Genomic DNA, 12,773 nt, shown 5'->3' on the forward strand with positions numbered 1-12,773 from the left:
GACACTATTGATATGACTAATACATAGTTGGTTTCACGTCTAATTTTCATAGCTGGAGATTTTTGTTGTTTCAAAAATAAATGGATAACCTTTTTAATTTCAAAACAGAACATCTATTTACAAGCTACAAATATGCCCATTTGTGATTTTTTTAACAAAGCTGTATCAGTAAATACACATGTTTGTATTTGGTTTTCATAAATATTTTCTATTTTGTTTAAAAAATGTCTTTGTATGTCAAGTCAACTGGAAAATAACCAGTCAAATACGAGGTAGTCGCTCTTTTTTTTTATTCGCGCAAATTCATTATGCATTTCACACGCCTACAATTTAGAGACTCTGTATCTCTCTTATTATTGATATCGGTAATTCAGTCATAACACGAATAGTTAGTGTTTTAATTTAAGAGGGCGACTGAACATGTCACTTAACAAAAAAGAGTTGGGGAAGTCTAGTTTTGCGTTCTAGATACACAATGTCATGATCTTTCGGTAAAACATTCAACATATTCAACATAGGTATGTTATATACTATGTTGTTAAAAACAATGGTTTTGGGTAGAATAACTTCAATACTTAGGTTAACATAAGGTAAGGATGTTCAACGTAAATGGTTGAATTGTTTAGTTAAAAAATATAGTTTATAAATGTGCTGTTTAATGCGATTACCAAATCACTCCATCAATGTATTTTTTAAAAACTAAGAAAAAAGTAAACTAAGCGAGATTATATAAATATCGCGTGTTATCTTATGTATATCATGACTATAGATGTAAAATATATTTAACTTCACAATAATACAAATGATCCAAATTATCAAAAAAACAAAGGGTTGAATTTTACACAGAAAGATTTGTATAAATTATTGCAACCATCATAATTCATCTCACCTGTTTTCTTTATGTTTGATGTCTCCTTCAATGAGTTGAATATCGCCGGTGTTTTTATTATTTAATACCTTTTATCCATATGCAAGTATAGACAATGAATGCTGTCACAGGACTCAAAAAACCAACCAAGATCTCCTTAATCCTTTGTGTTTTCACACTTCCCATTGTTTCAACTTTTTGGTCCGATATTATCCATAACCAAATGTTACATATTAAGACAAAAATTTCAATCACTTAACATGTCTTTTATAAGAACAACTCTTAACAGGTGTTTCGTCTTTGAAGGTTGAGAGGTTCAAATCCTGCCGTAGATAATTTAGTGTTGTTAACAGAAAAAATAGTTTAATATTTATGACAAATGATAAAAAAAATAATTGTGTATTGTTTTTTATTAATCTCAACTACTATATTTTGGTTGTTGCTGGTCCCAACTAGCGAATTGTCTGATAACGATCCTGCCTTTTATCATATTTGTTCCCAACGGTTTATGACTAACAGAATTCTAACTTTGTTAGTTGCAGGTCGCCGGATAAACGTTTTTGGCCAAAAAACTCACATTGTTTTCCCGGAAAACTCAACATTTTCGTCCCAAACATCTTTGTAACCATGGATTTAAACTTTAGGAACCTTTTTCTAGTAAAACCCCAATTATCGAGGTCGCCGGAACTCTAGAATCATCGTCGGAATCAGTTGGTGGCGGATGGTTGGTGGTGGCGGTGTTCAGGTGATGTTCATGTTGAGTTTTTCAGCAAAAAATGTGACTTTTCCGCCCAAAAACGTTTTTCCCGCGACCTGCAAGTAATGACGTTAGGATTCTGTAAGTTGTAAACCGTTGAGAACAAATAAGTTAAAAGATAGAACCGTTAGCAGTCAATTCGTTAGTTGAAATCGATGATATTAAGAAAATGATAATCACTAATATTTTTAAAACAAAAAACAAATGAGGTACCATGGTCAACAAGACAGAGTAAGAAATTTGCAACCATACCAACTACCAAATATCAAATTCAACCAAAAAGAATTAATGCAAAAGTCAACTATGAACTCTCCTACATGATTCAACTTTTGATGCCATCACCATCCCATCTTTATCTTTCTGTTTTCTTTGACAAATATACACTAGTCAAATGTCTCATTAGAATCATATGATATTCTTGAACACAATGATGATGATGAGTACAAACATATTCTTATCTATAACATTGTTTCTACTAATAATCAACCCTGCTCTTTCACTTTCACTATGCACAAATTCAAGTGAGTTGTTTTTATTAAAATTTTGATGATTATAGTTTTATATGTAACAAATATTAAACTGTTTGTATATTTTGTATATTGTAACAGAAGCACCATTAACACCCAAGACACCACTAGTGTTTTGTAATTACAATGGCAGTTCATGCTGCGATTCGACAGATGACTCGAATATAAAGAAACAGTTTGATTCCTTGAACATATCTCAACCTGCCTGTGCTTCTGTCCTTAAATCCATCCTCTGCTCGGTATAAACTTATATATTATTGTTATGGACTTATGGGACCGTCTTATTTATGTATCATAGCTATTTTTTTTATAATATAGCTGTCGTTCTAAAAAAAATTTAACAAAGATTTATTAAACTTCATTTATTCATTTTCAGCGATGTGACCCGTTTTCAGCAGACTTATTTACGACACGACCCGTTGCACCACATGTTCCTGTCCTATGCAACTCTAGTGTTTCAAATGATAATAGTTTTTGTGAAAAAGTATGGGATACATGTCAAAATGTATCTATAAAATATTCGCCTTTTTCGTCGTCGAATTCGAGTAATAAACTTAGTGATATCTGGCCATCGGGGTCCGAATTTTGTAACGTAATTGGCGGGCCTCGGGTAAATGATTCGGTTTGTTTTGATGGCGAAAAAGTGAGCTTGAATAGTACTACGAATAGCACGAAATCGCCTCCAACCGGTATGTGTTTGGAAAAGATAGCCAATGGTTCTTATTTGGATATGGTGGCTCATACTGATGGTTCGAGCTGCGCGTTTTTCTCGAACCAGAAAGGTCAAATTTGGTTAGCTACGATTCCGGATGTCGGGTCTGGACGCGGGTTGGATCTCGACGAGTCCAACCCGTTTCTTGACTTGACTGATGAGGTTCATTTTGATACTCAGTTTGGGTTGATGTCGATTGCTTTGCACCCGAATTTTGCGCAAAACGGGCGTTTTTTTGCTTCGTTTAATTGCGATAAAACGCAAACGCCGAGTTGCGCGGGTCGGTGTGCGTGCAACTCGGACGTGAATTGTGATCCGTCGCAGCTGGGTTCGGATACTCCAGCTCAGCCGTGCCAGTATCAGAGTGTGGTGGCCGAATACTCGGCTAATGTGACGTCATCCTCACGCGCTTCCGTAGTAAGTAATATTACTTTTTACGGATTCTTATGTTAATAAATGGTTTGTCTGTCAGTGAGATTTTACTGCATACGTTTTTTTGTTTTTTTTTTTTAAGATTACAACGGCTTCGCCCGTGGAGGTGAGGAGGATATTTACGATGGGACTTCCGTTCACGTCTCATCACGCCGGACAGATTCTGTTTGGACCGGACGGGTACTTGTATTTCATGATGGGGGATGGTGGTGCGGGTGATCCGTATAATTTTGCACAGAACAAGAAGTCACTGCTTGGCAAGATTATGAGATTTGATGTTGATAACATACCCAGTAAGTCAAATATGAGTCAGAACAGTTAAAATGTACAGTTGACTTTTAAAGTCAAACAGGCAAACATTTGACTTCAAATTGAATTCTTAAAGTTTACAATTTTGTAAATTTTTATAAAGAGCATAAAACATAAGTTAAAACTGAAGCAAAAACAAATAAATTTTTATAGTCATAATGAAAAAGCATCAAATTAGAGTCAACAAAAGTAATAGTTTGACCTCAAAAGTCAAACTATACAATTTGCATACTGCAGATCATCAAAACTTAATACTTTAAATCCAGGTGAATCAGAAGTCACGAGCCTCGGGTTATGGGGAAACTATTCTATCCCGAGTGACAATCCGTATACCGAAGACAATGATTTACTGCCCGAAATTTGGGCCTTAGGATTACAAAACCCGTGGCGTTGCAGCTTTGACTCAGAAAGACCATCTTATTTCATGTGTGGAGATGTAGGCCAGGTATTTAATTTTCAAACCATTCTCATCAAACAACACTACAATTTTAAAAAACAAAAGCCGATTAATATCGTTTCATTTGTCGAAGAACGGATATGAAGAAGTGAATACGATAACTAAAAACGGGAACTACGGGTGGCGTGTTTATGAAGGAAAAACTATATACACTCCTGAAAGAACTCCTGGTGGAAACACATCTGCAAGCTCCATAAATCCTATTTTTTCGGTGATGGGATATAAACATTCGGATGTAAACAAGAACGAAGGCTCGGCTTCCATTACAGGCGGGTTCTTTTATCGGTCCACAACCGATCCGTGTTTACAAGGAAGGTAAACTAAAGTTTGACTTTTGATGAAATTTTTTGACTTTCAAAGTCAAATGTTACAAATGTTGAATGTTGGTTTTTGTTTTCTGTTTTTTGTTTTTCAGTTACTTGTTTGGGGATCTATACGCGCATAATATGTGGGCCGGGTTCGAAACACCGGTGAATAGCGGGAACTTTACAACGAATGGTATTACTTTCGGTTGTGCTAAGGATTCTCCGGTCCCATGTGATCTTGTACCCGGGAGTGAGATTCCTGCATTGGGTTATCTTTTTTCGTTCGGTCAAGACAATAACAAGGATGTGTATTTGTTAACTTCTAGTGGCGTGTATAGAGTTGTTCCCCCGAGCCGTTGTGGTTACACGTGTGCATATGAAACTACGACCGCGGGTTCGGGTTTGACACCATCTCCAACTTCACCTCGTGGTTCGGGCGCAAACGTGTTGAAGGGTTCGTGCACGAGTCTGTTGTTGCTTCTCTTGCTTTTCATTGGGTTGAGCTTTTAGAGGCTATATGATAACATCTTACACTCATGTTAATTAATGTATTATTATCAAGTAAATTATCATCAAATTTTGTGAGTTTTTCTGTAATTTTTTGTTTTTGACCTCAAACTGACGTCTCTTTTTACTGTGGAAATATTGATGTTTGAAAGTAATCTATAATTTAATTTTCATAAAATAACCACTTACTTTCTAAAATTATGCAAAATTCGTCACCAAGCGTGTAAATGTTATAAATCTTATCAGTGACGGAACTAGAACTTATGAGTACAAATTCCTATGACCAGTTGAACCCCTGAATCGCCTAAAACAGCCACCTAAGCATCCTAAAACCGGGTAAAACCGTCACACTGGGGACGCACTAAATCCACGCAAACCAACCCGGCATATATTAAACTGGCCCGTAAATAAAACTACCAATTTTAATCATGTGCTAGGAGAAAGATGTACTTAATTTAAGATCCAACAAGTTCTACATTAAATTACAACGACCCGTACCAAAACTTCCCCATACACGTATGATCGAAACAGTTAACACACCCATCTAAGAAAGAAGGGAATAATATTAAAAAATAAAATAATCAAAGAATCCCGAAACGAGCACATTTTTTCTTGATCGGCCCACACTTTGTCACGGTGGGTGTCATCTCATCATCTCATGTTGCAGCATTGAGGGCGGCCATAAATCTGTAACTTGTGCCACATACATAACATTTGTCTCGGAGATTGATAGTGTGCGGTATAATAATCTTCTATGCAACCAAACTGACAAAACTTCGAATTGTGCACGTATTCAACACGCTTCGTGCTGTTGAATTGTCCCACCCACATTCCCATACTCACATCTTCCATCTTGAATAGCTTCAGTTTACGTTCCTCAAATTCGGTTGCAATGAAATCAGCAACGTCGGATGATATAATGTAGCCGGGCCCATTTGCATACGGTGGATAATCTTCTTCTGGCCATTCCTGATAACATTAACAATATTTAAATCATCTTAAAAGTGTACCATCTGTTATAAAACTTTTATTAAAAGAACAGAGAATAGTATCAATACCTCATATGTGACGGACCATTTACCGCTTCGTAAAGGTTTATGATAATAATTCATGTTTCCAATATATAAGCTCTTGCCATCGCCTATTTTATTTGCTTCGTTTAAAGATGAGTCGACTCTCACAAACGTGTCATCGTCACACTTCATGATATATTTGGCAGATACCGTACGAACCTGAATTTATTAAAATAAAAAAAATTAAGTACCCTGTTAGCATATGAAACGAGACCAATTTTATCATAACTTACCCCGTATTCACATATTGCAACGGTTTTTAACACGACAAGATCATAGCTATCCATGTAAGGCACAATCACAATGTCCCCGAAGAATTCTGCCTCTTTCTTTAACTCAATGTTCACTTCCTTTCTCGCATGCTGGAAAATGCAACTCGTTTAAGGTTAAAAGAAGTGAAGAACAATAATATTAATAATAATAGCAACATTAAAACGTTAAACGTGTTATTTGTGTCTTCACATACCAATGCAACAAAGAAACGAGCAACAACACGTGAAGATTTAATAAGACTATGCTGCATCCAAGACTTCCTAACAGCCATCCGTTCAGCAAAATGATTCCCAGCTGATAACACACCAATAAACATATCAACAGGCCCGTCGGGAAAAGGCGGGGCCCGCCATTTATCCGACATTTCCAGGTGTCGTTGAGGGGCAAAACTAGGATGTGTTGACGGTAACGAAGCCGCAAAAACAGCATTCACGTCAATGTCCCCGTTCAAAGCCAAACCCGTGGCATCTTCTAACGCAAAGCCCTATAACAAACTCAACTGATTCCAATTAAAGATTTTTTTTTTCTAAAATACAAATAAAGTTGTTTAAAATGGTTACTAACCGTTCGATAAGGAAACGAAGTGATATGCCGTCCATCGACATTAACATGATAACCCTCTAACCCGGCACTAAGCGTTAAAACAAATAGCTTCCCTTCTACAAAAGGGTAAGGCCAGTCAACCGTCACCGTCTTCTTCGTTCTACCTATGAGCCGGTTTAACCACCAGCTCGATTTTTTCTCCTCCGTGTGATCATTGGGAAAATGTCAATCTTCAAAATGTCCCCAATTTGATCAAGAACACACATGAGTTATTAAGCAAAAGTGCTCATTAAAACCCATTTGATTAGAGAAATTGACAATTTGGGGATGATCAGAATAGACTTTCCAGTGACCTAATTTGCTTAATTGCAATAAGTGACTATGTTGAACTGCAAAGTTAGGCACATGAATGGTACTTACCACTTACACTAACACAAAATGGCCTTACATCTTATTTATCATCTACCATTAAGCTACTTAGCTTTGATACATTAGAAAGGATATGGCAGCTACTCAACGATTGATACGTGTTACAATATTGGTTTTAACGGTTAATTACATTATTACATCATGTTATTGGGTCAAAATTACTTATATTGTTATTAAAGTTATTATATCGTTTATACTTTTGACGTCTATTTTTATTTATAGTCAATCAGCTTAAGTAGAGGTCTTGTAAGTATGTCGATCGCGTTTCATCCTCGTCAAAGTAAAAACAAAAATCCACATATACACCAAAGTCCTATAGTTAGGCTAACATACCTAGACATTTAAAATTCCTTTGTGTACTTGTTACCACAACAAACCATTTCTATATGTAAAAAGTCCCCATTGATTGTAGCATGTGGGAAGAAAATGATGGACATGACAAGTGATCGTCTCTATAAATGAACTAAAAATTATCTTTAAAAAATTACGCATGATAATTAAAGCAATAATTAAAATGTATAAATCTGTTGAACAATAAACCATGTGTTAAACACGTTTTCAAGTGAAAATGAACCTTGTTAATTGTGCAAATCACCTTTAGCATGCTCGATCCTTTACGCATAAATGCTCTTCACCAGACAACACCTCAAATTATTGGGCTTTACACTTGCTTCATGGCTAAAGTAGTTCACATGCGTTCAAGTACCATATTCCACTCGATTAGTCACTCACTATCCTTAATGAAAATCCATTTGATCACATTAGCCAAGCCATTACCCCTTTAGGTACCTAGTTCCATCCTGCAATGTCCAATACTCATCCACGACATGGTGTATTACCCTTTTGGCAAACCTTCAAGCGAACTCTTCATACCACATACGTGGCACCCCGTGACATTGATCCCACCACCAACTTGGCTCACATGAGCATGCCTACTCATTAGGTCAATTATCCCATCACTATTGTACAAAACACCATTAAAAACGTAGGAAAATGGCCTTAGCACACCAAATAGTTTGATGGGTTTAACACACTTAAATACCCCTAATCACGTACCCATTTTTACGAGCCCAATGAGATGTTCTTGAGATACACAATGACCAACCTTTTGTATACGTGTATAATTGAATTTTACTGGTTTTGCCATACCTCTGACTAATTAGACTAGTGATCCCAGCTCTTGGCAAGTGGGTGCTAGAAGTTTAAACACTTTTGTCACACACATTACCTTAGGGGGTGTTTGTTTTTTCAGAAAAGCTCTTCTGGACCTCTTCTGTCTGCGCGGCGCAGACCACGCGCGCAGATGTTTAGGTCTGCAGATTGTTTGTTTTTCGGAAGACATTTCATTAAAAAACGTTTGAGCGGCCTCTCCTTCGCGCAGACTTGGACCAGCCACTTCTCACATCTTCCAACCCTCTTTTCATCATTTTCACATTTGATTATTTTCAAACCCTAGCAAAACTACAACCAACCCTTCTCTTCCACCCCTCTCTTCCCGTCACCGCCCCACACCGCGCTTCCTCCAGCCACCACACAACCTCGTCGTTCATCGCCGTCCACGTCGCTGCCGCAAACCTACGCCGGCCACCTCGCTGCTCCTCCGCCGCACCCTTCCATAATCCAAGTTTGTATAAACCTTAAACAAGAATCATTGTGTGCTTCTAATTTATGAAGATGATGTTGAATTTGGGTTTTTAGGTCAAATGGGTTTTGTGGGATTTGGGTTTTGAATTGCGTTTGACTTCGACTGAACATTAGTCGCTGATTTTGGGGGTTATTGATTTTTATATGTAGCTGGTGATTGATTATCAATTTAATAATGTGTATATTCATTTCTTTTAGATTTGGGTTAAACTAGTTAACTTTTATTATAATTTGTTACATAAATTATTTTTGGGTTTATAATTTTTACTAGTTAACTTTTATTATAATTTGTTACATAAATTATTTTTGGGTTTATAATTTTTATTAGTTAACTTTTATTATAATTTGTTACAAAAATTATTTTTGGGTTTATAAATTTTTTTTTGCTATGTTGATATCGTATGCTTTTGCTTTATTTGGTTTATGTTGAATGGTTGTTTGGTTTATGTTTACATTGCATGAATCGATATCGATGACATTGTATGCTTTTGGTTTATGTTGAATGGTTGTTTTAGCAGACTGCATATGTTAAAAAACAAACAATCTTCTTCTTGCAGATTGTAGAGGTTTGATCCACCTCTTCTGCTATAGATGTCTGCAGATGTGATCCGCATACTGCAGACATTTCGACTCTGAAAAAACAAACAGCACCTTAATCGTTAAAATAGTCTCAAAATAATAAAACTTGTGATAAAAATAACCATACCCTAATGTGCATCTTATAGTAAACCCAAACCCATAACTTTTTACACATTTTCAAAATTAGATATTGTTACCTTTATAGTAGATCATATCCTATCCTATTTTATATACATGGTTGTAAATGAACCAGGCGTCCGTTTGGTAATAAGTTCGTTTATGTTTGTTCGTTTATGTAACGAACCGAGCATGAACAAAAAACTTTCGTTCAGTAAGCTTAACAAACGAACGTGCACAGAGACCTTGTTCGTTCAATAGTGTTCGTGAATATCCGTCAACGATTATGCTTTTTGAAATAAAAATCCGATCGTTTATGTTCGTTGTCATTAGAGTCGTTTATGTATGTTTGTCTATTAGTGCATGTTAATGTTAATTTATCTATTAGTGTTCATTAATATATGTGTATTCGTTTGTTCATTAGTGTTTATTGGAGCCCATTAGTGTCTGTTTGCCCGTTAGCATCCGTTTACAACGAACACAAACAGACATGGACAAACTCAATTCCTTAATGGATGGACACAGACACGAATTTTCGTTCGACAGAGTGTTCGTGAATCATTTGTTTGTCCGACAAAAACTTAACGGATGAACACAGACAATACCTCGTTCTATTCGGTTGGATCCGTTTACAGCCATATATAAAACAACAATATGTTTATTCATTTTTTTATTATAAGTTTTATTATTTTATTGAATTATTATCAAATTGGTCGGGAGTTGATGGTACCAACGCAATTGCGTAAGGTACATGTATAGAGTGACGTTGACATAACTCGATTTTTGAGGCGTTGGATTCATCTGTACGGTACAACTCATATGCAAAAAGGCTTGCTTTACCCATTTACGCTACTCTACTCGCTCGAACATAGTATGATGTAAACCAACGCGCCATAAACGGCATATTTCAAGGACTTTGTGAGGCGCGTGTTAGTCACAGGAAGAGAGTAGTAAGCTTTCATTCTCCACTTTGCATTTTTGTATCTAAACATAAACGGTTAGCTTGTACCGTACAAGTGATATATGCAATACTTTTAGACGAGTTTACTTTTTTATTGAATAAATTACAAAAATGGTCCATGAACTACTATTGATATTTAGTTATTGCTTTTAATAATTGCATCGGTGAATGTTGAATGGTGATCATATTTCTATATTTTATAAATGGGACAACTTTATATAATAATAACCAAGTTTTAAAAATGTTCTAATTAAATCACTTAATTTTAAAAAGTGTTTCAGTTAAGCACTCAATTATCATATTTTGTTAAATTAAAGGTTTTAACATATTTTTTTAGCGTTTTTCTTTTTTGTTTCTAATAGGAAATTTTTTTATCTTTTATTTGGTGTTGACGTTGAGTGGCGACGTGGATTTTATTTTTTATTTATGAATTTTAAAATAGTTAAATTTTTTTAATATTTTTCAAATATAACTACATATATTGCAAATTCTGACCCACATATCTTATCCTTAATTTCTTTCTTTACACAAAAAAAATCGGTGAGACTCGATTTGAAGATTTAGTGACCTAATTTGAGAAAAATGTGCATAAGTGACCTAATTGAAACACTTTTGAAACTTAGTTACAATTCTATGATATATATATACGTTATTTTATTGAATGAAAATACACGTACGTAACAACTTGGAGACAAAATAATATGTTTTTGTATTTGATACTTATTTTATAAAGTTATTTAACCAATTTTATTGATTTTAACCTCATGAGAAGTGTAAGATTATGAAAATTAAGTGTTAAATTTTTCATCTTAATATATTACGGCCGTCGTTGAAAGTTGTTTTCCCTATTTTTTTTATTTTTTTATTTGATAATAATAATTTATATATAACACAAATCGAGCTACATCTAGATAATGGGTAAGCGAGTAACAAGCTACGCTGCTATCCCCTTTTGAATCGCAAAACCTATTCTACTAAATATAAATCATTGGTTCCTCGGGCTTTTGCGAGTAACTGTGGACCACCTTCTGCATCCGCTCCAAGAAACAAACCGCCTCGGGAGCTAGGGATCCAAAAGTGTCGAAGGCAAATGGAATGAACACGTGCTGATTCTCCAAACACGCTGCCTCATGCTTAACAACCTTCCTAGATTCCGATCTCAAAACCGCATGTCCCGGTACGAAGTCACTGTCTCTCAGCCCCACTAACGGGGACACCCCAGTGAGGTCAACACACGCATGCTTACCCCCCGCCCAGCCAAACATAAGAACATCCGCATGACGCATGGTAGATCTATTTTTCCTTTAAAAGTTAGAGATTAGTTTTCGCTTCAAATAATGTTAGTAGGGATTTTCTATCTATTTTATCCCTGACTAGCTTTTGAACCTGTGTATTACACGGGATTTGTAAAATAATAAAGATAAAAAGATCCATTATCTGAAAGAATGAACAAAATTATAGATAAAAAGAAGATAAAATATATAGTACAAACAATAAGAAGTATAGAATCTCAAATTTACAAATTCGATTTTTCTTATATACAACATTTGCAAAAATTGTTTTAACCAATTACCCGTGGATAACTATGATAATGAGATAAGAGATTAAAGAATTAGAACATAAATTATGACCCATTTCTCAAAATTGTTTTGTCCCATGACCCATGGATAGGTAGGATAAATAATATGAGAAATTAAAGAATTAGAAATTAAATTATAACCCATTTGGCAAAATTATTTTGACCCATGACCAATGGATAGTTAGGATGAATGAGATGAAAGATTAGAGAATTAGAAAGGTAATTATAACCCATTTGTCAATATGGTTTTGCTCCATAACCCATTGATAGGTAGAATGAATGAGAATAGAGATTATGCCAAGAATGAATGTGGGATTGACACATCATCCTTATTATTTTCTTTTATTAGTTTAGTTAGATAAAGATAAATACTAATCAAGGTCACTACCATAATACCATTTATACAACTTTTTGTTTCTTCTAAATTATTAATATGGATTATTCATCTTCTAGTGTATGAAGGCACGCATCACTTCTTTCATAATCTTTGAAGAGGTATGCACTCGCCTTAACATCGAGGAGGGCGGGTCAACCCACAAGATATAGACAAGAAGCTTGAAATCAGGATGTCATGAAGACACAGCCAAAACCTATGCACGTGGCGCATATCACATATGCTCACGCGTATCACATATGCCCACGCGTATCACATATGCCCACGCGTATCACATATGCTCACGCATCATATATGCTCACGCATA

At 35.4% G+C, this 12,773-nt stretch overlaps 2 protein-coding genes across 2 annotated transcripts; one reads left to right on the plus strand and one right to left on the minus strand.

Moving 5' to 3' along the window:
* The first annotated feature begins 1,888 nt into the window (after positions 1-1,888).
* LOC143613408 (HIPL1 protein-like) lies at positions 1,889-4,893 on the plus strand. Its single transcript, XM_077087117.1, has 7 exons — positions 1,889-2,146; positions 2,234-2,391; positions 2,529-3,281; positions 3,379-3,589; positions 3,872-4,050; positions 4,136-4,377; positions 4,478-4,893. Exons 1-7 carry the CDS (start codon positions 2,035-2,037, stop codon positions 4,875-4,877), a joined length of 2,055 nt encoding a protein of 684 aa, XP_076943232.1. The 5' UTR covers positions 1,889-2,034; the 3' UTR covers positions 4,878-4,893.
* Positions 4,894-5,298: 405 nt separating this feature from the next.
* Positions 5,299-6,982, minus strand: LOC143613412 (hydroxyproline O-galactosyltransferase GALT6-like; the record flags this gene model as incomplete). The annotated part of the gene is made up of 5 exons (XM_077087120.1): positions 5,299-5,843; positions 5,933-6,106; positions 6,181-6,309; positions 6,414-6,704; positions 6,785-6,982. Coding segments are annotated over 5 exons (1,110 nt in total), but the record flags the coding sequence as incomplete, so codon positions are not given.
* Positions 6,983-12,773: the final 5,791 nt, after the last annotated feature.

This window comes from Bidens hawaiensis, unplaced genomic scaffold (genome assembly GCF_021521415.1).
Source record: "Bidens hawaiensis isolate Kalapana, Puna unplaced genomic scaffold, B.hawaiensis_p1.1 tig00037310_1, whole genome shotgun sequence".
Taxonomy (NCBI): domain Eukaryota; kingdom Viridiplantae; phylum Streptophyta; class Magnoliopsida; order Asterales; family Asteraceae; genus Bidens; species Bidens hawaiensis.

Excerpts from the sequence above, each read along its gene's own strand:
- LOC143613408 (XM_077087117.1), top strand. The coding sequence starts at position 2,035 with ATGATATTCTTGAACACAATGATGATGATGAGTACAAACATATTCTTA. Across the intron at positions 3,590-3,871 it reads TGATGTTGATAACATACCCA|GTGAATCAGAAGTCACGAGC; the intron begins GTAAGTCAAATA and ends CTTTAAATCCAG. Across the intron at positions 4,051-4,135 it reads TGTGTGGAGATGTAGGCCAG|AACGGATATGAAGAAGTGAA; the intron begins GTATTTAATTTT and ends CATTTGTCGAAG.